This window comes from Haliaeetus leucocephalus, unplaced genomic scaffold, assembly GCF_000737465.1.
Source record: "Haliaeetus leucocephalus isolate CR32 unplaced genomic scaffold, Haliaeetus_leucocephalus-4.0 Scaffold13, whole genome shotgun sequence".
Classification (NCBI taxonomy): domain Eukaryota; kingdom Metazoa; phylum Chordata; class Aves; order Accipitriformes; family Accipitridae; genus Haliaeetus; species Haliaeetus leucocephalus.
In genome coordinates this window covers 1110862-1132053 of record NW_010972449.1, presented here as the reverse complement: position 1 = coordinate 1132053, position 21192 = coordinate 1110862, and the positions used below count along the sequence as shown (strand labels likewise).

At 48.1% G+C, this 21192-nt stretch overlaps 1 protein-coding gene across 1 annotated transcript in view; it reads right to left on the bottom strand.

The window, feature by feature from the left end:
- Positions 1–7294: 7294 nt before the first annotated feature.
- The window catches only part of TBX5 (T-box 5), a 40832-nt gene continuing 26934 nt past the window's right edge, over positions 7295–21192 (bottom strand). The window contains exons 8-9 of the mRNA XM_010574244.1: positions 16686–16912; positions 7295–8312 (exon numbers count right to left, since the gene is read on the bottom strand). Of these exons, the coding sequence (XP_010572546.1) occupies positions 7729–8312; positions 16686–16912 (811 nt within the window). The 3' untranslated portion in view covers positions 7295–7728. The remainder of the gene's footprint in view (positions 8313–16685; positions 16913–21192) is intronic.

The window sequence follows — 21192 nt, the reverse complement described above, 5'->3', positions numbered from 1 at the left end:
GGTCACCCAGCAGCACAAGGTTGCCCCATCCGTGGCCTGTGACCCTGGCTGTGTGGTGCTGCCTCCTTCCCTTGCTACACAATCTCAGCGTAGGACACTTGGAAATGAACCAAAACAGGGTTTTATTATTTGTTCCCCACATAGGCAAGTGCTGCAGTCGCTGCCAAGCTGGGTTCGTCATCACCACCTTGACTGGCATCGACCCAATAGTAATATTGGTGCCTGTCACTCAGTGAGACTGTTAAAGTGTCTGTGTACAGGCACACGCTCTCATAACTCACTGACCAGCTCCAGACTGCTTACAGCATCATGGACCATCCGTGGTCCATTGACCCTCTGCCTTAAATTAAAAGCTCTTCAAGTCTGGAATTACCTCTCCTTCCCTGCCCGGGCACGCCAAACGCCAAGCTCAGGCAGGGTAGCCAACACTACTTGAACAGCAGCAAATACATCATGCTAACCTAGCTTTTCAATCAGGCTTCGGCTAGACTTGCTTTCCCCAGATACTTGCCCCACAAGAACCATCCTGTGTTTTAGCAGGCCACGGCATTTCTAATTAAAAGCTCTGACAAAGAAGGTGCATGCAGACATCCTCAGGTTTACAGTGCTCTTTAGATGGAAAATGTTGCGAGATGCCCCAGCCTAAGTTTCTGATGAACATCGGGACCTGCAACTGCCTTTGGCAGTCTTCCATAGTGTTCTCCAAGGCCAAATTGACAAGGTATGGACTGGATAAGCAGACAACAAGGTGGATGGAAAATTGGCGAGACCGTCAGGTGCAAAGGGTGATCGTTAGCAGCAAAAAGTCCAACTGGTGGTTAACTACTAGCAGCATCCCTCAAGGGTCAGCGTTGGCACCAATGCTTTTTAATATCTGAACAACCAGTATGACGGGACAGAGCACACTCTCACCAAGTTCACAGATGATACCAAACCGAGGGATCAGCCAATACACTGGAAGACAGACCTGCTACTCAGAGGGATCCCAACAAGCTGGAGAAATGCCATGGCAGGAACCTCATGAAGTTCAAAGGCAAAGCCCTGCCTCGGGCACGGACAACCCCGAGCAACAGGACAAGCTGGGGCTAGAAAGCAGCTTCGCAGAAAAGGACCTGGGGCTCCTGGTGAACAACAAGTTGAGCAAGAGCCAACCATGCAGCCTTGTAGCAAAGGTCAGCTGCACCCTAAGCTGTAGGAGCAGAAACATAGCCAGCAGGTCCAGGGATGTGATCATAAAGGATGTATTAGAAGTCCAGACACCAAGAGCAGGAAAAGAGGAAATAGTACTCCATCGTGACCACCTCATTACATTTTGATGAGAATGTTCCCCTGAAAACCCTGGGGACAACAAACAAGTTTCTGATTCATCACAGCCCAGGTCTAAGTAAAAGCTGAAGTGAAATATTGATGACTTTGGGATGCCTGGAGTCAGCGATGGGGATATCACAACAGCACAAAGCCCTGCAGTGATACAGGCACGCATTAGTAACAGTGTTCTCCACATGCCAGATCACACAAAGTAGAGAAAGAGCAGCAGTATATTATTATCATCGTGATAATAAAAATAATAATATACTTGTTTGGCCTTATGCAACAGAAACATCTCAACACCGGCATTTATGGATACAAGTACTACCGGAGCCCCTGGTCCCTTGCTATTAAAGAGCTCACTATGCACTGCAGCAGGTTTCTGCCCCTTCCCCCCCTCCAATTTAGGGCTGCACTTTCTGTTCATAATTCAAGCAACATTTTTTGCCTTGAGGCAGATTACAAGTCATTTGTTAGGCCTTAAGCAGAGACCAAACCCTGCCCTCGACTTGTAGCACACTATACACCCCTGAGTGAGAGCACTGCACAGGTTACATAGAAACCCATCCACAGGGACCAATTTCTATCACCTCATCCCATCTCTATTTTTTACTTACTTGTGCTTCAACGTGCTCCCAACAGCAGCTGTGCTCCTGAGCTGACAGTATCGCTAGGAGCTGCCAACACAAAACCTCCATGGCAAAACCCAAGCCTCCTCTTGTCTCTGCCTTTAATCCCTGTGGTGGGAGGGCTCATCCAGGTGGAAATGATGCTGGTGAGAAGCCTTGGGGAGTGTCTCCAGGTGCTGCTGCCCAACTCAGGGCAGCTGCAGACCCCACAGACTCTCCTCCTGCTGATGGGCAGCAATGGGCATTGCCCAGGTATTCCCAGGAGAGGGGCGATGCTAACAGCACAGCTGGGCAGGATGCTCCAACAAGCAGCATTGCCCCACCAGCAGCCCTTCTGATTGACAGGAGGAGCATTTCGCACCTAAATGCCTTTATTTATCGCGTAGGGGAACCGTGGCAGGCACTTGCTGACTTTTAACTATACTTTACTGTAGCTGAGTCCTCCCAGGTGCAGGGTAAAGCCTGCAAAACCCACAGCAAAGAACCAGCCGCTGAGGCTGTAGGATTTGTTTCAACCAAACAAAGGAAGTAGGAGACATCGGAGCTGCCGGGTGTGGTGGTTTCCAAGTGAAACACGTCAGTATTTCACTCTGAAATGACTTTGGGTTGAAAAATTTCCTTTGAAATTTCAAAAGAGTAAAATCTTCTAAATGTAAACAAAATATTTCTCCTTTTTGGGGGTGGGAATTTATTCAAGCCACTTTCTGAACATTTTCCATTCACTTAAAACTTTGAAATTTTTATTACTCAAAAAAAATGCAGCAAAGGCATTCACTTTTCCAGAGAGAACTCAAAAAAAAAAATTATATTTTTTGTCTGGTGATGAGTTCTAGTCCCACCTCCAGACAACTCATTTCTTTTCTCTGCCTCACTTGCCTCTCCAGTAAAATTTCCAACTTTATTATATATCCTAAAACCCAACAAAGAAGAAAAAACATGGGGAAAAAAAAGACTCGGAATCCCTTGAGAGTCTCATATAATCACAGGACTCCAGGAACTGGAAACTTTAAGAGGGGGGAAAAAAAAAAAAAAAAAACACTTTTGCAAATCACATGAGACCCATCATAAAATTGTCAGAGTTGGCAGCACCGTAAAATCTATGATATTGTGGGCTGGATTTATGTGCAAGAATCCTGAGGCTTTGGGATATTTTTTTCCCTCAAGCCTCAGGGCACAAAGGCAGTTTTCGGGAGGTCGGGTCTGCCCTGGGAGCACAGCCTGGAGCAGGCGAGGGGTGACTTTGCCCCTCTCAAGCATCCTTGTCTCTAGGAAAAAAAAAAACCCACCCCACCAACACAATCTGGGGAGCTGCTGATCCCAGCAGGTACCACGGCAGGGAAAAGCCACCTCCCAAAACCAGCCAGCACCCTAGCTGTTGAAAAGTGAAATGTGGAGGTGAGCTGATAGAGGCAGACAAAGAGCTCTCTGTGTGTCTGCTCAGGGCATCTGCAGCCTCCCCAGGTACGAGCCATGGTAACTGCAGGGAGTATTTTAGCCCAGGAAGGCAGCTGAAAAAACAGCATTGTGACCGCAGCCTGGGAATTCGTGTTTGCCCTTTAAAAGATGTTTTTAGCAGAAGTTAGGTTTCTTTCTCTCCTCCTCCGCTTGAAGGAGTTGCGCAGCCTGTGCTTATTTATTATGGTTCATCTATAAAGCCCTGTTTTTCTTCTGCCTGATGATGTTTCACGGCTACTTTCCATGCTGCCAGAGCCGCAAGCTAGCTCCAAGGAGAGGTTTGAGGCAAGGAGGTCCCCTGCCCAGGAGGAGGAGGAGGATGGGCCACCATTGCCTTCTCCCCCCACCACGCTAGCCATCCTCCTCCACGAGCTTTGCAGGGCTCCCTCCTCACCCAAGGACACGGTTCACCCCCCACAGCAAATCCAGCTCTCCTAGACTCTTCCACCATCCCTGTCCCCAGGCCCATGGCAGAAGCACCCCAGGTCCAGCCCACCCCCACCCCAGCACCCTCAGTGGTGCCTACGGTGCTGGGAAACCACCAGGCAATGCTGAGGATTGGTTTATGGCTCCTGGGACTTGTAGGCAAGAAGGGAAAGAGGCTGGTGGTGGCTGTGCTCGGTCCCTTGTACCACGCTGGGATGGTCTTCCTCAAGTTTCAAGGCCTCTTATGGATGAATTGCCAGTTTACCTCTGAATAGGGTGAATTTTGCAAACTCTTTTGTCCAATTCTTTCAATGACAGTAACTCTAATATAATTTTTTCCCTAATTTTTTTTTGTTTGTTTATTATCATCACTATCATACTCCGCTAAGGAATAAGTCCGTAAGAAGAGAAATGAAGGCTCTTTGTAACATGAAATCACAACCAAAGGGAGAGAACACCCTCCTCCTTGACATCTCCCAGTGTTGTTTTGGAACAGCTGGGAAGAAGTACAAGCTGTTTCTCAAGGCTCAACATAGACCAGGCATGTTCACATCCAGACTGGGAGTCACCACGGGCCTTTGAACAAGTCAGCTTTTTCCTTCACGTCCTATCTGACTCCTCACATTCCTACTCATTCAAGTGGAAGAGCAGACTGTGCTCACGTGGCACAACTGGGCTCCATCAAGGCTAAAGCCCAGAAATGCCACACTGAAGAAGCAGCAGCCAGAAACAAACTCTTCAGGAAGAGGAGGAGAAGGCTATATCACATCCTCCCACCCACCTTTGCCTTCATCCCAGATTTTGTTGGTGTGACAGGTCCATCCTCCTGCCACTGACGGCCTCCTTGCTCCCCAGCGTGGCTCCGCAAGGCTGCGTCCTCGGGGAGCTACCTGGCTTTTCAGCAGCCAAACCCCAGCGCTCAGAGTCCGTCGCAGCATCGCAGACTCCTCCAAAGAGCCTCTGCATTTCCTCGAAGACCCGAAAAAATAATGTGAGGAACTCGGGGGAAATTAGTCAAGTTGAAAGCTGGAGGCTTTCCTTCCAAAGCCTGAGAAATAATTTACCATGTGGGTTTAGTTTCCTTAATACTCTTTGAGATGCATGGCACACATTTCTGGTGAGACCTCTTTACTTACAGAGTAACCACTGGCCATTTAATTACATGTAAATTACCATATAGTGATAAGATGATTACATGATTAGCAGTGGGATAACGAAGCCTGGGAAGTACAATGTAATTGACAGCTAAATACAGTGTAATTTTTTTATTCCTTAACTCAAAATGCAATTTACTCAGTCATTAATCTTGGACAACTGCATATTCTGGAGAAACAGCATGTGATTTACCGAGCAATGCAACATTTGAGTGATTCCCTGGGGGTGGCTCCACGAAGACAAAGCTGCGTATAACTTGAGGTCCCAGCCATGCCCGCAGAAGGGTTACGTGATGCCTACATCCCTTTCTGCCTGCAAAAGTGGCCGATACCCGGAGCGAGCTCCCAGGGTAGCACAGCATCGCGTTTTGACTGCATCTAACCCGACATTTAAGAAACCCAGTTGTTGCAAGCAGAAGATGGTAAAAGCAGAGACAGCCGAAGGAAGAAACCCCATAGCCAGCGCTGGGATAGCCCCAGTAGACACCATCATCCCCCAGGTCCCACCTGCCATGGGACAGCTAGGGGGGAGCATCACCCTGGGGGGGCTGGGGCTCACCAGCTACATGGAGGAGACCTTTTTGCTGGGCTTCTCGGATGCAATCTCTTTATTTCTCCGGAGCTGGTTTTCCCATCTTGTTTCCAATCTGTAAAGTATCCAGTATCGTCCCCTCCTTCGCCGAGGCTGGGACATGGCCCCACACCTCTCCTGGGCCATACGTCCCCCACCGTCCCCATCTGCACAGGAACAGGGGGCAGAGGGTTTCCCAGTGCCACCCCAGCACCCACCTGGATTCCCAAGGGGGCTTCTAAATCTGCCTCGATGGGAAAGCGACCCCAGGAGAGCATGTCCCTTGGGTTGGGGAAGGGGTTGGGTGGGAAGGACCTGGGGACGCAGGCAGTTCTGTAGCAGACAAACACACAGCAGTCTCAAGCTCAGCCCATCACTGCCTAACAGTCTTCCCCCTTGGGCTGCTGTACCACCTGTGGTACACCAGAAATAAATAAAAATCAAACTTATGGGCACCAAGCAAAAAGAACCAAAAAACCCCACCCCAAAACCAAAAAAAAAACCAAAAAATAAAAATGGGGGGGGGGTCCCTTGCCATTGAGAGCATGTGGTATTTATTAGGCGTAAATTGGCACACAAGAATAGGAAAGCATAGCTAGGTAGGGATTATTTTTTTCTTCTTAGCTACATGGCTTTGGATACCTGTCTGTAACCCCTCCCACGCACATACCAGCATTCCCACTCATTCACACCCACATTCTCAGTTGCTGACACGGAGGTATACCTCTTTTGTTAATTAGAATTACTTTTAATTAAAAATATATGTAAATTATATAGAGTGTGCACAGCTTGGAAAGAAAAAAAAAAAGAAGAAAAGAAAGCAAACTTCCGTTTCAATAAAAATTTTAACCCCTTTGAATCAGCTGCTTTGCTGGCTTAGTGTGACATCCTATGAGTTATTTGAACTCCCATGTATAAATAAATAGTACCAGGAAATTTTACACCTGAAAACTTCTGCAGTAGACATTTTTACTTACACATTTGCTTTTTCTTCTCTTCTTGCCTCCCCCACTCCTAGCCTCTCATGATCATTTTCTGCTCCTTTTAAACACATTTACTTAGTATCTCAACGCACCCAGACCAGTATCCCTTTTTCCTTTTTTTTTTTTTTGAGAGGAAGAAAAAGAACGCACGATAAAATGAAAGTCCAGGATTGCAAACAAGCATCATCATCAGCATTTTTATGAGCAAACTTTTTCCTTTCGCTGTCTGCATCCTCTCCCCCTGCTTTTCCCCCCCTTGCAGCTGGCTCAGAGCCTCGCTTTCTGCATGCCGGTAAAAATTCGGCAGGAGACAAGCTGCGGATGTTTTCAAGTTTGAAAGATACCCTGCGCTTCCATCAGAGACAGCTGATGGACCGGGAAAGATCAGGAGATGGGAAGGAAAGAAGAGCGAGAGAATTACACGCAAGTGGGAAAGGAGATGAGTTTACGGGGCTTGTTCTTGCAGAGACGTGTTTTGGGGCGTTTGTAAGGAAACACGGCAGCCTGCAGGGAATGATTTCACTCATGTTACTACGCCTGGGTGAGGTAGGTACCTGCTTTTCTTATTCGTGGGTTCGTAAAACCTCGTTGTGTTGAAAAGTAACAATGATAATACTAATGGGAAAAAAAAAAAAAGAAACACCACTCCAAAATCCACCCTTGGTAAAAAGGGCCGGTGTCTTTTTTTGAGAAAATTGAAAGAAAATATATATATATTATTATTTATTATATAACATCGTCAACATCAACACCACAAAAAAAAAAAAGGTAACATCCTAGTTGTTTTCGTTCAAGCACTCTGACTGTGTTGAGAAAGGCAGCAGGAGTTTGGTGTCCCTTGGAGAACAAAAAGAGCAGGAGGGCAGGGGGGGATGAGGGCACAGGGCTGGCGGTGGCAACAACACAAACTGGGCAGGGACCGTGGCAGGGGAGAAGTGTGCCGATCTGTTGATTTTTCTTTTGAAACAAAAGAAAAAGGGGGGACGGGGCGGGGAGCAAGTCACACCGAGGCCGATGACTATTTCATCTGTGGTTTCAATCAGTGTCCGTCCCTCTCGAGTGCTACTGGTGAACATTCAGTTAAAGGAGTCTTGCAAAATACTCTCGCTTTTGTTATCGACAGGGTATTTTTTTCCTTTTCCTTTTCCCTTTTTTTTTTTTTTCCCCATGGCTAATGCTCTTGCACTTTCCTGACCGCCTCGTTAGCTGTTCTCGCTCCACTCTGGCACCATGCCCACGCCGTGGACCGAGTGGTACTGGTGGGGCGAAAGGGTTCGAGGCACGCCGTGGGAATACAGGAACTCTGCGGGCTGTAAGCTGCTGGGGGGGGACTGGATGCCAGTTTGAGGTCCACACTGCCGGACAATGGGTTGGTGAGAAACCGAGGTTTGGTGCTGAAACATGCTATGGGTATCTCCTATTTGGGGGGAGGTATGGTTGGCCACGCTGCTGAGCCGGGGCATCAGCGGCCCCGAGGTGAAGTGGGCAGAGAAATGCTGGTAGGGTAACCTGTCCATCGGCTGCATGGCAGACACTGTGCAACTGCTGTAGGATGGCACGCTCGGCCACGTGTTACAGCTGATGTCTTCTAGGCTGGGCACGGGGTCCGTGGGGGGAGCGGAGCTGGCATACATACATGCTTGGCGCTGGGCTGATTCAGTCCTGTATGAAGTGTTCAGTCCCTGCTGCTGGGGGTAACTGGACCTGTAGAAAGGATCCTCTTCTGCCGGAGAAGTTTCCATGTAGGGCTTCTTGTAGGGATGCTCGGTGGTGGAACATTCCTCATCTGTTGGGAGAGAAAACTCCTGGTAGCAAACGACAATACTGTGCCCTCAGCTGAACCTCCCTCTCCATAATCCTCATTTTACCAAGGACACTGTCTGCACAGAGCTGATCCAGACGCTGCTCTCAGTTCTGTCAGGGCAAATCCAGATCCCTTCCTTGGAATCAGTCTTGCTGAAACCAAGTCTTGTACCTGGCCCTGTCTGCAGCACTGGGGAAGGGATTAGCTAGGGGCTCTGGGAGGAAAATCAAGGCTATAAGATGCTGGAGGGATCCCGAAGCTTAGCTTGCTTAGTAATACCCCATGCACATCCCCGCACCACGAAGATGCTCGTCTTTCTGCTGCCAGCACTTTGACCAGAGGAGTAACATCTGCCTGCAGATACAGTGCACCTAACAGCGTCCCCACCCCCAGCTGAGAGGCTCAGAGCTGATGCTGTTAACTAAAAGCCTTTACAATGATATATTTTCGCGATAAATGAGACAGAAATGGAGATCACAATAAAAATCCCCCCAGGAGAGCATCAGCAATGGCACAGTTGAGACAATCAGATTTGGAGTTTTACAGCCCCGGTCTTTAGCCGTGCCAAGGGAGCTGGGCACATAAATCCACGCAGGGCTGTGTGCTGGAGCCAAGTGTAACAAAAAAGGAAAAGTAAATTTCACAGCTAGAAACAACAAGGCGCAGCTTGCAAAGCCCTTTGTTTTCTGCAGCATCCCGGACCAACAGAGAGAAGGAGATAAACAATTTAGGTGAAATCTCTAGGGAGAAGCAAAATGAATAAATGAATATGCACTTATTTATTCATTCGCAGGGTCATCAAATGAAATCCAGCTCTGCTGGAATGGATGGCAAAGTTCCCAGGGACGAGCACTTCACCAAGAGATTTTAAGGACAGCGAGGCAAGGGAAGGGGAGCTTGTTCTGACCCAGATTAACTTTGCTGCTGCTTCAAGAACAAGATTTCTGGTGCAGGCAGAAAAACATCCCACTTTGCTTAAAGCCCTCTTAGCTGCACCCTTTCAACAGGGGTAAAATTTGGAAGAATACTGCAAGAAATGGCCCTTCTCAAATTTTCTCAGCCAACTTGTTTTGAGCTGCAAAGTTTTTCACCCCCAAATTAGAAAAGGGAAAAAAAAAAAAAAGTTCCACAAAAAAGAGGGCTAAAAGCATCTGCCCCCCAAGAAGCACTTGCAAAAACACAGGTGTTGCTGCTGGGCTGCTCCAGCAAGAGCGCCCATGTCTCAACTTCAGAAGGTGCAGATGGACAGTGCAGGCACCTTTTGTTTCTTGTAAACGCGCACATGCGCATACCCTTATTGTTATAAACAGCCATGTGCTCTCTCCTGGAAGCTGCCCCCCCTCTGCTTATAAAATAACCCATTACTCCCACTCAGGTGTCTCCCAAATCCAGCTGGAACAACTGCTGCTGTTAATCTTCTTGGCCCAACAAACCCCAGAAAACACCAGGTACCGAGGTACACACCATGGGGACTTTCCCCTTGGTGTCCTTTGACTTTGTAAGAGCAGCTGCCTGTAAATTCAGCTGGAAAGCCGCAGTCGCATTTCATGCTTTCTTCCTGACAACAGCAAAACCCGGCTCCTTAGTCCCGGCAGTGCAGAGCCCTGATAATCAAGTTAGCTTCCTCCTCTGCCTGCTCTTAAATCGGGTCAGAAAGTAGGATGGGATAAGCGAGCAATGCAATCACGTCTTTAAAACAGCTGAAACAGTAAGCAGAGAGATGCAAAAGCGCGTCACTCTCCTTAATCCTGACCAGGTTCATTTTATATAGGAGCAGTGAGAGGATGTAGTCCCCTGAAAGACAAAAGCAGGTCTAAGCTCCCTCCTAAGCATGGGTCTGTCACAGGAGGTACATCTGGAAGAACTGCCCAAGCTCTAGCTTTTACAGACAGCCTAAAAGTTTTGGATCCCTAACCCACCACTGAGTAATAAGAACACTAGGGCAGAAAAAAAAAGTCTTGTAAAATGAAGCATTGTTCTGCTAATAAAGTTTTCAGCATTAAACCGCATTACTCTGCTGGCATTAGAAATCATTGGCTTGGGGTTTGACTGTTTATTTTATTTTTATTTTTTTAAATATACAACACAAACCAGTCAAACTCTGTTTTTCCGTTGTGTAAAAATGTGCCTGACTTACAACCTGAAGTTGCTGATTTTTCCATTTAGCCCAGACATTTCGCTGCCTGCCACAGCCTAGCCAGGCAGAGACGCAGCGTTATGGATCCGCTTCCAGAATTCATCGCAGGTGAAGAGAGAAAAACAAAAACAACCAGGATTTCAGTGGAAACCCTATAGGTGCCCTCTCTTCTTCTGTAAGCTTGCGCCATCGCTCTACTGGCCTCTCTAGAGCCAGGCTCACCGGCGCCATGTGTGGAAAGGGCACCATCACTCCAGATTTTAAGATGCGTAAGGACACCGTACCCATCTCCAAAGAGGACATAGTCACTAACGAAGGATTACAGCCTACCCTAAGAGCTTCTGCCTGCCCTCTGGCCCCTTTTCCAATTATTTTCCCATCTATGTAACCTCAAAGTGCTGGAGAGGGAAGAGAACAGTCCACCACCATCATCAGGTGGGATGATGCCCACCAGAGATCCTCAGCTGGTGCCAGCTGATGAATTTACACTGGTCCAGGCTCTCTAGTCTGATCTGGCATTGTCCCACCACCAGAGCCACCACAGAGCAGGTGAAGTGTATCCCCATGGCGTGTGGAACAGATCTGGGGGTGGAAAGGGGACATCTTCAAGGAAGAGAATGGCAAAAGGAGGAGAAGTCAAACAGAGCTCCCACGCAATGCTGAAGGCTGCAGTTTAAACTCATCCCCCACCTGCTCTGGAGCCTGGACAATCCATTTCAAGGCCATAATCCTCTCCCTAAAGGTCCTCTCACCAACTCGGCAACAGCATAAGCAGGACATAGGAGATAACTGTCTGGTCTGCTGTGGGTTTGATTCTTGATGTTGGTTGCCTGATAGCACTTCGTTGTCCTTTCGCCGTTACCACCGAGCCCTAGAAGACACCTCTGGGAGGTACTGACCATCCTGGGAGATGCTGACCTCCTCCGCTTTTGTTGCTATTCTTGGAAGCCAAGGGTGGCGATTAGCTCTTGTGACCAGCCCCTCGATACTGCGCAAACCTCAAAAAGCAAAAGGTTCTGCCAAGCAGGGGAAGCTGCCAGCGCTTGGGAGAAGCTGCTCCGAAGTGGATCCAAGGAAAACGGAGCCTGCAGAATGGGGTGGAAACTGGCTCCCTCACAAGGAATTTGATGATCTATCTAATGAAGGAGCTTGAGCGAGAGCATAAGCAGTTCCAAGATTTCCGGTATTTACTACTTCCAGCTGGGTTGTAAATACCACACAAATGGCTTTTTAAATGGAATTTTCCCAATTCCAAGATTAGGGCCATCCAGAATGAAATGCAAACATGTAAAATCTCTGGACTTCAGGGTGCACTGGGCCCACCTCTTCCCCTGGTGTAAATCAGGAGAGGTCCTTCCCAATTCTTGACAATCAGCTCCCCAGGACAGAAGACAATGAAGAATGGGACCCAACTGTTTTAGTTTTCAAAGCTCAATCACCCTTCCAGGGCATTACAGTAGGTTCGCTCTGACTTCGTGAGGGAGACACAATGGGTGATTATCACTAACACTGTTGTTTTATCCAGTCTGGTTTCTAGTGTGAATCTAGCATGAGCCTGAATAACCAATACCACTATGCAAGACTGACAAGGGTTGTCCAAGAAGAAAAGAAAAAGGCAGATTCAGTCAAAATGAACCTCTCTAAGGGCAAATAAGACATACATCCTAGGGCGTGAAAAGCTAAGACACGCTAGTTGTTTCAGCAATTGCAAGGTTTGCATTACGGCTGTGTTGCATTGCAGGGGAACACGACAGAAAAGATTGGGGAGCAGAGACAATCCAACACCAAAAGCTGGAACCTCTTCCCGAGGCAGTGAGTTGCCAGCACTGCCTGCAGAGGCACAGGAGACACCTCCTGATGGGAGAGCGGGATGCTTACGTTAAGCTGCTGGAACTACAGTGCCACAAGCAACGTGGCTGCACAGCAAAAGCTGGGGGCACACCAGCCCCCTGAATATCTCCCCACCATGCAGGCAGGCTCTTCTTCAGCCTTGGTGCCCCAGCAGTCACCTTGCTCTGGGCTCCACTGCATCTACCCAAGCTGCAAACACTGCCGGCTGCGGCATGGCTCAAGCCTTGGCCAGCTCATTGCATCTCCTAACATCAGCAGGACGAGCAGCATGTTCTCTAAGGAGACATCCCAAACCTGACTTCTGTCCTACAGATTCTCTGAGTGAAAGAAAAGCTGGGTGGGATGAGGGAGAAATGAGTTCAGTTAACAAAGAGGTCTATCTACCCTAACAGTGCCTGTTCTTGAGGAGAAGGGGGAAAAGGCATTGCTTCATCTCCATTGGCCTCATCAGAGCAGGAAGGAGATGAAAGATATATTCTTCCCGACGGTCAGGGTCATGTCCAAGCTAGGTGGCTGAAGGACACGGTCCTCGCTGGTTGGAGCCGGTGGATTCTGCCACGTCCCTCTTCTCCCTCAGAGTGCCAACATGACAACTTTTATAACCTCCCCAGGGAGAGGCTGTTCCAGTCGCCTCCTGTTCAGCATCACAAGCATCCCAGAAATCTGCCAAGTGGTTGAGATTGTGTAAGGCTGGGAGGGAGCAGAGGTTTAGAGGGATGGCTTTTTAGTTCACAGGAAGTCTGAGGGAGAGGATAACACAAGGGAAAACAAGCCCCAGTGCCCTAATTGGGACGTAAGGCTAAAACGAAAGACAAAGCAAGCTGCCTGCTGGTAAGCCCTTTTGGGCTTCTCCAAGCACAACAATGAGAGAGGGAGAGATGGAGAACAACTAGAAAAAAAGGCAAAGCTCTAACTCATCTTTGTCGCAGCCTTAAAATCCACTACAAGAACTGAGGCCGCTCCTTCGTAGGATACAGGATTGGAGTTAATCCACCCTCTCAAGACCAGTGCCTTTGTGAAATGCCATAAGCCATCTCAGTGTGGAGCTGGGATACAACACAGGATGATTCTCGCCTTGAAGACTGCCGTTCCCCAGCGTTCAGCATGTTCAGAAGGTGCCTGGAGCAGCGATCCCGTTGCACCACACCGGGGTCATTCCCAACGGGGCAACCCCGCGCTCCCACCTGTGCACCAGGAATTGCCAGATTTGGGGCTCTGGGATGTGTCCTTCCTTCCTTCCTCACCCAGGAGAGCATCACCTCCCTGAAACAGAGGAGCCTTCAGAGATAACATCCCTTCGCAGCCCTGCTGCTCTCCCCTAATGTAACTTCATATCAGATCTCCAGAGTGAATCCATCTTGACTTGACAGCTAAGAACAACACTGTCAACCACAGAGCTAAATCTTTGTCTTAGGTCACCAAGGAAGTAGAAGTTGAATAGGGTGCCTTTGAGTTGCTCAAATACAGACCTGTTCTTAACTGAGCCTAAACCAAGGCCTGACCTCCTGATTAAAAAGGATACAGAGAAACATCATGAGATGTCAAAGCTGGAAGGAGCCATATCTGAGAGACTATCTCGGAAAACAGTGGTGGTATTTGCTACAGAAGATACAGACACCAGCTGGTCTCAAACCCAGTTGAATTGCCCTCTGCCCCCACGAGCACTTATCTGTAACCCCAGCCTTGCGAAAAGGAAATAATCTGTTTGAGATAAATCCTAAACGGACTGAAGAGGAGTCAATGTTTGGGGAGCTGATGATCCAATGAAACCAATAAAGCTTCCAGTCCAGAAAATGGACAAAGGTGCATCAGGAGTGAACACACTCTTCCTTTCATGTTTTCTTAGATGGTCAGGCTTGTTAAAAGTCATGCAGGAAAGTAGGAAAGCAGGAGAGCTGTGAGGGAAAGCCTAGTATTACACTTGGAAAGGAGAGGCTGGAAAAGGAAGAAAAAGAGGAATATTATAGGTAAGGTTATTTTCCCAAATTCAGTGAAGATCCTTGCTCAGTGCTAGAAGAAAGTGCCACGCTCAGCCCGAGTTTGAGATGAAACCTTGGATCACGTTCTGATTTATCTGAACAGAATTGCTCATCTCTAGTGACTTTTTTTCTTTTTAATTAATTTCACTTTGCAAAGAGCTGCTTGGCAGCTTATGTTGGCTCTCTGTTTCCCATTAACTTTGTGTTTCTTTTCTTTAAGCCCTGGTGGCTGTTTTCGATTTACTAGATGCATGGGGAGGGGGAAAAAGGCACAGGGAGGGAAGCAGAGGCTCAGGCTCCTGAGACGTACAGCTTCACGGAAGAAGCCGGTGGTATCGGACAGGACACTGCTTCTCTTTGATTAAAGCATTTGGCGGCTTTGATAAAAGGCCCTTAACTGCTTGTGCCACTCAAGCCATCGTAGAGATAATGAGGGGCCATCAGCCGTACAGAGGAGGACTCTCTTTGCCAGTCTCCTGCACTTTTGCAAGGGCCACGCAGGCCAAAAGGGGCCGGGGAGCTTATTACAGGGCAGATAGTCGTCTCTTTTGTGACAATAAGAGGAAGTGAGATAATTGGGGGATTGAGGGAAACCACCCATGGAGACACCACTTAGCGGGAATCCCAAAACTGGAAGGAAACCTCTGTTGATTCCTTATCATGTTACAATGTGGAGGCGAATGATGAATTGCCCTGCCGTGCGGGGACACGCAGCAGTCGGAGATTGTCCAAAGGGTTTGTTGCCGTTTGGGCCAGCTTGTTTTGGTTAGTTTTTGCAGAGAAGGGGAAGAGGAGCGGTGAAAGCTCAGCTCCCAGGGCAAAGGAGCACTGAGGACGGATCGCAGGCTGAGGGATGCCAAGGGCGAAGGGGACCTGCCTTTCCATTGCCAACAGCAGGGCTTTGCAGCAACCCGGTTGTGTCCCAGCACCTTGTACCCACAGTCCCACACCAGCACGGGGGTAGCAAGGGGCACACACCCCACCTCTGACCTCAGGGGACACTCTGGGAGGCCACTGCGGCTCCTTATTCCCTACCTTACAGCTAGCTCACGTCTAGCATCACCATTTCCAATCACAGCTTTGATACACTCTATATGAGCACGAAGGTCACCTGCTCAGCTGGAGGAGTCAGAAAATTATGCGTTTTCCACTGTTTAGCTCAGTGTCAGGAAAATATTAAGATTTTTCAACTTTTTTTGGTTTGCATATATATACTCGTACACAACACATGTGATGTTGCAACATTCAGGGGATTCACCAAGGATGTGAGAGAGATTTCCACTCCCCTCCTGCCTCATCTGCCAGCACTTCCCAGCATCCGCTACCTTAGACTGTGTGTCTACACGGCACATCCCAGCACCCCAGGGGTTACGTTACTAAAAATAATGACATGTGGCCGACTGATAGGACCGTGCAGGGAAGCAGGAAGGGATCTGCTGTGGGGAGAGGCTACCAGCCTGAAGAAATTCTTGGTGCATTCAAATGCCATGGTGCGTGCCGACTCCTGTTAGCTTTTCCCATGCAATGTAGACTAAATCCTGAGAAAGGGGAACAGGGGTAGGCAGTAACCACCTCCTGCCCACCCCATAGGGCTGCATTCAGCCCTGGAAATTCCCCATTTTCTTTTGAGTGTCTGGGGAGGAGTTGATCTGAGGCTTTTGCTATCTCAGTCCTGCAAGTGTTTCTGCATCTAAGCATTCCCTTTGCTTTGGGAGAGGAAGGGACAGACTGGAGACCCCTCGCTCCTGCCTGAGAACAATTATCCCATCGATATCATGGGGCTCTTCACGCCAGGACGAGCTGAGCAGTCAGTGTAAAGCCCTCACAGTTTGATCCCTCAAGCTCTGTCAAAGCAGGTCAGTCGCACCAGAGGGGAACGAACATGGATATCATGATTTTCAATCCCACGCCCCGTTCATTAGACCGAGCATTTAAGTGGAATTGCTTTCTGCAGACAGACAACTGTCTCCCAACTGCGATAGTCTTAGTTGAAAACTGTGCAAAATCCAAGCTGTCAAGGTATCTCCACTCAGAGATTAACCCTGTCTGAGGGGCTAGGGAGACAGATAAGTCATCTTTATCTCCAGCACCAGCTATCTTACTGAATGTGGATTCAACGTGGGTGAAAGGTACTGCCACCCCTCCAAACAGCTCGCTCCCAGCCCAGCAGCGGAGATGGGGTTTTAGGCTAACACCGGTGAGAGTGGTTTCCTAATCCAGCCTGGGGTTGCTGCCCGCCTCCAGCACACAACCTGCATCCCTTGTTCGTCCTCAAGTGTCACCATAAAGCAGGCTGGGGCTGTTCATCAAGGGGGAAACGTCAGAAAACCCCACTGGCAGCCTGGTAGGAAGGAGAAAGCACTGACTGGGGAGCAGCCAAGGTCTGACCTTTTCTCTTGGTGCAGTGGTAGATCTGGCTGTGTTCCTGGGAGATCGGGTAGGGGTTGGCAGGCGGTAGCAGGTCCTGGGAGGTGCTCGACACCCCGTTCTCGCACTGGTACTGGGAGCCCAGGTTGGAGGAGGCGGAAAGGACCCTGGTCTCACCACTGAAGGGGCTGTGATTCGAGGACACTTTTTGTCTCACTGTGCTCCTGGGAACAACCGGGTACTCTTTACTAAAAGCAAAGAAACAAGAAAAAAAAAAAAGAAACAAGGCAGAAAAGCAATCAATTAATAAATAGATCGGTGGATTAATAAATGAAGACAGCACATTAGTGTAATGGTGTTTGTTTAGACTTTCAGGGAGAGACATCCCTCCCAGAAGACTGCAGCCCCGTCACACTTTATCCATGCTGCACTCTTCTATTTCACTTTCCTTTTAGTATCTTTCCCTCAGATTCATGCCTCTTCCACCACAACTGCTATTTTACACCCATACATAAAATAGATACATACAGTTATAGCGAAATACGCAAGATTTGTATTTACATATTATGATAGCTTTTACAAATTATATACTATTTATATTGTATATGTGGATGAGCACGTGTGTAAATAAAAACCTCATTTCTGCCAAGCTGACTTAGCAATGGATTAAATATTTAGGTCTACTTTTCCCCCTTATGGTAGTTGTCCTCATTCCTTTTCTGCAGGGTCTGCCAGCCTGGTTGTCCTGGATGGGGGATCCCTGGACCAGAGAATAAGCTCCACTCCAGAGCCCTCAGAAAAGAGAAATAAATAACTCACCAAGACCTGATGCACACCAGAACCACACACCTCAGTGGAGCCAGGCTAGGAGGGTGAGCACTAATGGAAAGTCTGGTTTACTCCCTCGCTCTGAAATCTGGTTTGAAGCAGGGACGTTTTGCCAACACCGGCTGGAAATCCCCTCTCCTACAAGACCCTACACACAGCGTGTGTTTTGGAGACATTTCTCCAAGCACATCAGCAACGTGGCTGGACGAGATTATTCCTGCTCAGCAGGGGGGAGAACCAAAGCTGCGTAGGGGGTCTCGGAGACTTCAGGTGATGTGCAAGCTGCCTCCTGGGCTGTCTCCAAGACAGCTGGGTGCTCCCTGAACCCAAGGGCTTGCTAAAATGCATAAAGATCAGGTAGTACAACAGCACCTTGCAAAGTGCCACCAGGCTCAGAGCAGTCACAAACTAGAGCCCAGATTCCAACACAAGCTTTCTTCTTTGAGGCTATAACAGTTGGACCAAGCTGGCTTTGAGGTACCCTACTCACCTGCCCAAAACCATTATGCTGGAGCAAGGGCAGATCCTTAAATCCCATCAACCGGCTCACCTGGCCACCTACACGTGGAAGAGGAGCCCTGAATCTCCTATTATGCCCCTTAGAGAAGGCCTATCACTGTAGCAACTCGCAACTTATTTACAAAATTTAACAATACCAATTATATAAACCTACTCACAGCAGGGAGCTTTCATCCAAACCACTGCTGTGGTGGCTGCCAGAAACATCAGCAACTGAGCTGTAATGGAGGGGAAACTCACCCAGGAGCTCAAAACCAAATAAATGTGTCTCTCATTGTGCCACGAAAGCTTTCCAAACCCCGGGCACTGGTGGCTTGCCAAGGAGAGCCTATTCCAAAGGTGGAGTTTCTTCCCCTGGAAGCCCAGCAGCTTCTCCCGGCAGCGCTGGCAGGAGCACGGCTTTCCAACCACTTGGGCTGGCCGACCAGGCAGCTTTTTCCCAGAACTGAAGTCCAGGCTGCGTACGAGGAACAAAAGAGAGATGGACTGGGAGGAAGCAGAGACTTATCCCTCAGATACAGAAGACAGCAGTGGATGCCAGGGTATGTGGTGGGCTTCAGAGGACCTCTTTGCCTGTGGATACCCAGCACTACTGTTTCCACCCCAGGAGCTCTTGCTGGAGGGCAGCTTTTCAGGAAGGTCAAGAGCTATGGCCTTCAAACCTCATGGGTGGCCTTCAAACTTTTTGGATGTCCTTCAGATCTTCCAGGTTCTAGGGGATCTCCCAGACCTACCAGGTCATGGTTTTAAGCTGCCTGCTCCTGTCATGCTCCACTTTCACACGGCGATCCTCATGGAGATAGCGCCAGCATGACACCTCAAAGCTGCATCCCCACCATGTTTCCCTTCCAAGAAGACAATCCACAGGGAGGTGACCCATCGACCTTGCCCTTTGCTCTCCTCCCTAATTAGAGGCTGCTGCATGGATTGGCTGGTTCCTTCTTCTTCAGCTCCAACACCACCAACGCCCAATTCCCCAAGAAATGACAGAGCCTCTTTTTTTTTTTTTGGTGGGGTACCTGAGAGCTACGATGGAGGAGAAGAAGGAACATACCACGGCATGATGCCACATCATGTTCTCTGTGGCTTTTTTGGAGGATATAGAGATGACTCCTTTCACAGTTTCTCCCTGCTTCAGCGAGGGAAGAATTGGATGTCTCTGAGACATGGGATTAGATCTGAATGGGGGTTTCTCACAGTAAATTCTCACAGTAGCTCACAGGGACCCCATCAACATCAGACCCTCGCTGTGCGAAGCACCACACAAACACTAAGAAGCCATCCCTGTCGCAGATACTTCTCACCTAAGTCAACACTTTCTCTTTCTCAATGGAGAGCTGAGAGGAGGAAAATTTGACCACTGATTGTTTTTTCTTGATAAAAAAATATTTTCTTTCCATAATGGAGCTGTATGCCTGAAACAGCAATATTTTTACCCTGAGTGCCAACATAGGTGGTGTCAGGATCCCACATTCCTGTTGCGCACTGGGGAACAAATGCCTCTCAGAATGCATTTCCCAGGGGACATGGCAGCCTCTGTGGCCATAAGAGAGGACCGTGGTGTTCTGCGGGAGACATGGCATGAGCAGAGAGTCACACTGGACCGGGAACAGGTTGGAGACACCAAGTTTCCCAACGGCAGTTCCCAGGAGGTATTGCAATGACTTCTCTCCAGACTGAAATATTTCCATTTCAGTCAAAACATGTTGGGTGCTATTTTTGCCAAAAAATCAACTATTTGAGGAGGGAGAGGAAGGAAAGTATTTTCTCACTAAATATCTAAAATAGTCTCTTTCTTTTACTTTGCCATTTTTCTATGCACAAAGGCAGTTATCTCTGTATTACTACCTTTTTCTTCCTTATAGGAGCTGAGCTTGAATAAAGAGATACCTTTGGTACCTTGTAAAGCAACAATCATCTTGAAACATTTATACTGTTTCCTGAGCCCACTCAATATGCAGTGTGCACAGCTACCATTTTAGTTTGTCCTTCAGTCCTTAAAAATGTATCAGAACCTATTTTTTTCAGTGCCTAAAAGTCACTATTCCCGAAATAGCTGGTTGTAATCCTGGGCCACAGTTTAATGGAATGAAAGGTTTTGTTCACCGCTGGCATAAAATGACTGTTGTGTCCAGAAATTTTGCTGTCCAAATAAATTGTAGCAAAGTAGGAAGGGAAAAAGCACGTTAAAGCTTGACTTACACAGGCAATATAGGAAATTGTCCCCACAGCAAGGAAGAGACTGTTGTTCCTGAGCCAGAATGTGAGTTAGTTTTACGTGGTGGTGTTAATGGGCTACATTTTTTTTGCATTAAAAATTGTAAAATTAGAAGAAAAAAAAAAAAAGTTGGTTGGGGAAAGAATTTACAAGGAAGGAAGCTGTCACTGGTCTATTTAAAGTCTGTTGGAGGCTAATGATGAATATTCAGTTACTGTAGTTGGTGCATTACAATAGCAGAGGGGGACGAGGCGGAAGGGGGGAGCCGCATTGCGCAAGGTGCTGTACACTCTCTGCACCACCAGACTTCCAGCTGAAGGGCCACCAGACAAGAATATTACTTTGATTTTCATTAAAGCTTGGGGGAAGAAATCAGGGATGAGGTCCAAGTCTATCGTGAAGGCACTCAGTCCTGCAGTCCGGACTCAGTTGTTAACTCCCACCTGGCTAGATGTTTCGCAGACCCATAAGATCGGACACTGGCTCTGCATAACCTTTTCCTAACAGCACACACATTCCTCTTCAGAGTTCATCATATAACCCCGACCCTACAGATCAGGCCTCACAAGTGAATCCTTCCTGCATTTCCCGAGCACTTCCACCCAGATCAGACCTCCACCGGGTGGAATTAGCAAACTCGGTCTCATTTTCTCTCACGACATCCCCCCCCCTCCCCTGGCCAAATGACGCCCTCACCGTGACAGACTCAGGAGGTCCGTAAGATCACTTACGCCACAAATTCATTTCTAGCAAAGAATTCAAAGGAGCAAATATTCTTATCACTAAGAGTAATACTTTTCAATGTATTTTCACATGCAGCTTTGAAGTGCAGCCAATGCATAGTAAATGCAACTGCTAGACAAAAACTTTGTCAAAAATCTCTTTGAAGATCCCTGGTTTATAACTGGGAAGCTTCTGCTTCTTGAAGCATCCAACCCCTACTGGCCCTAAGCAAATTATTTT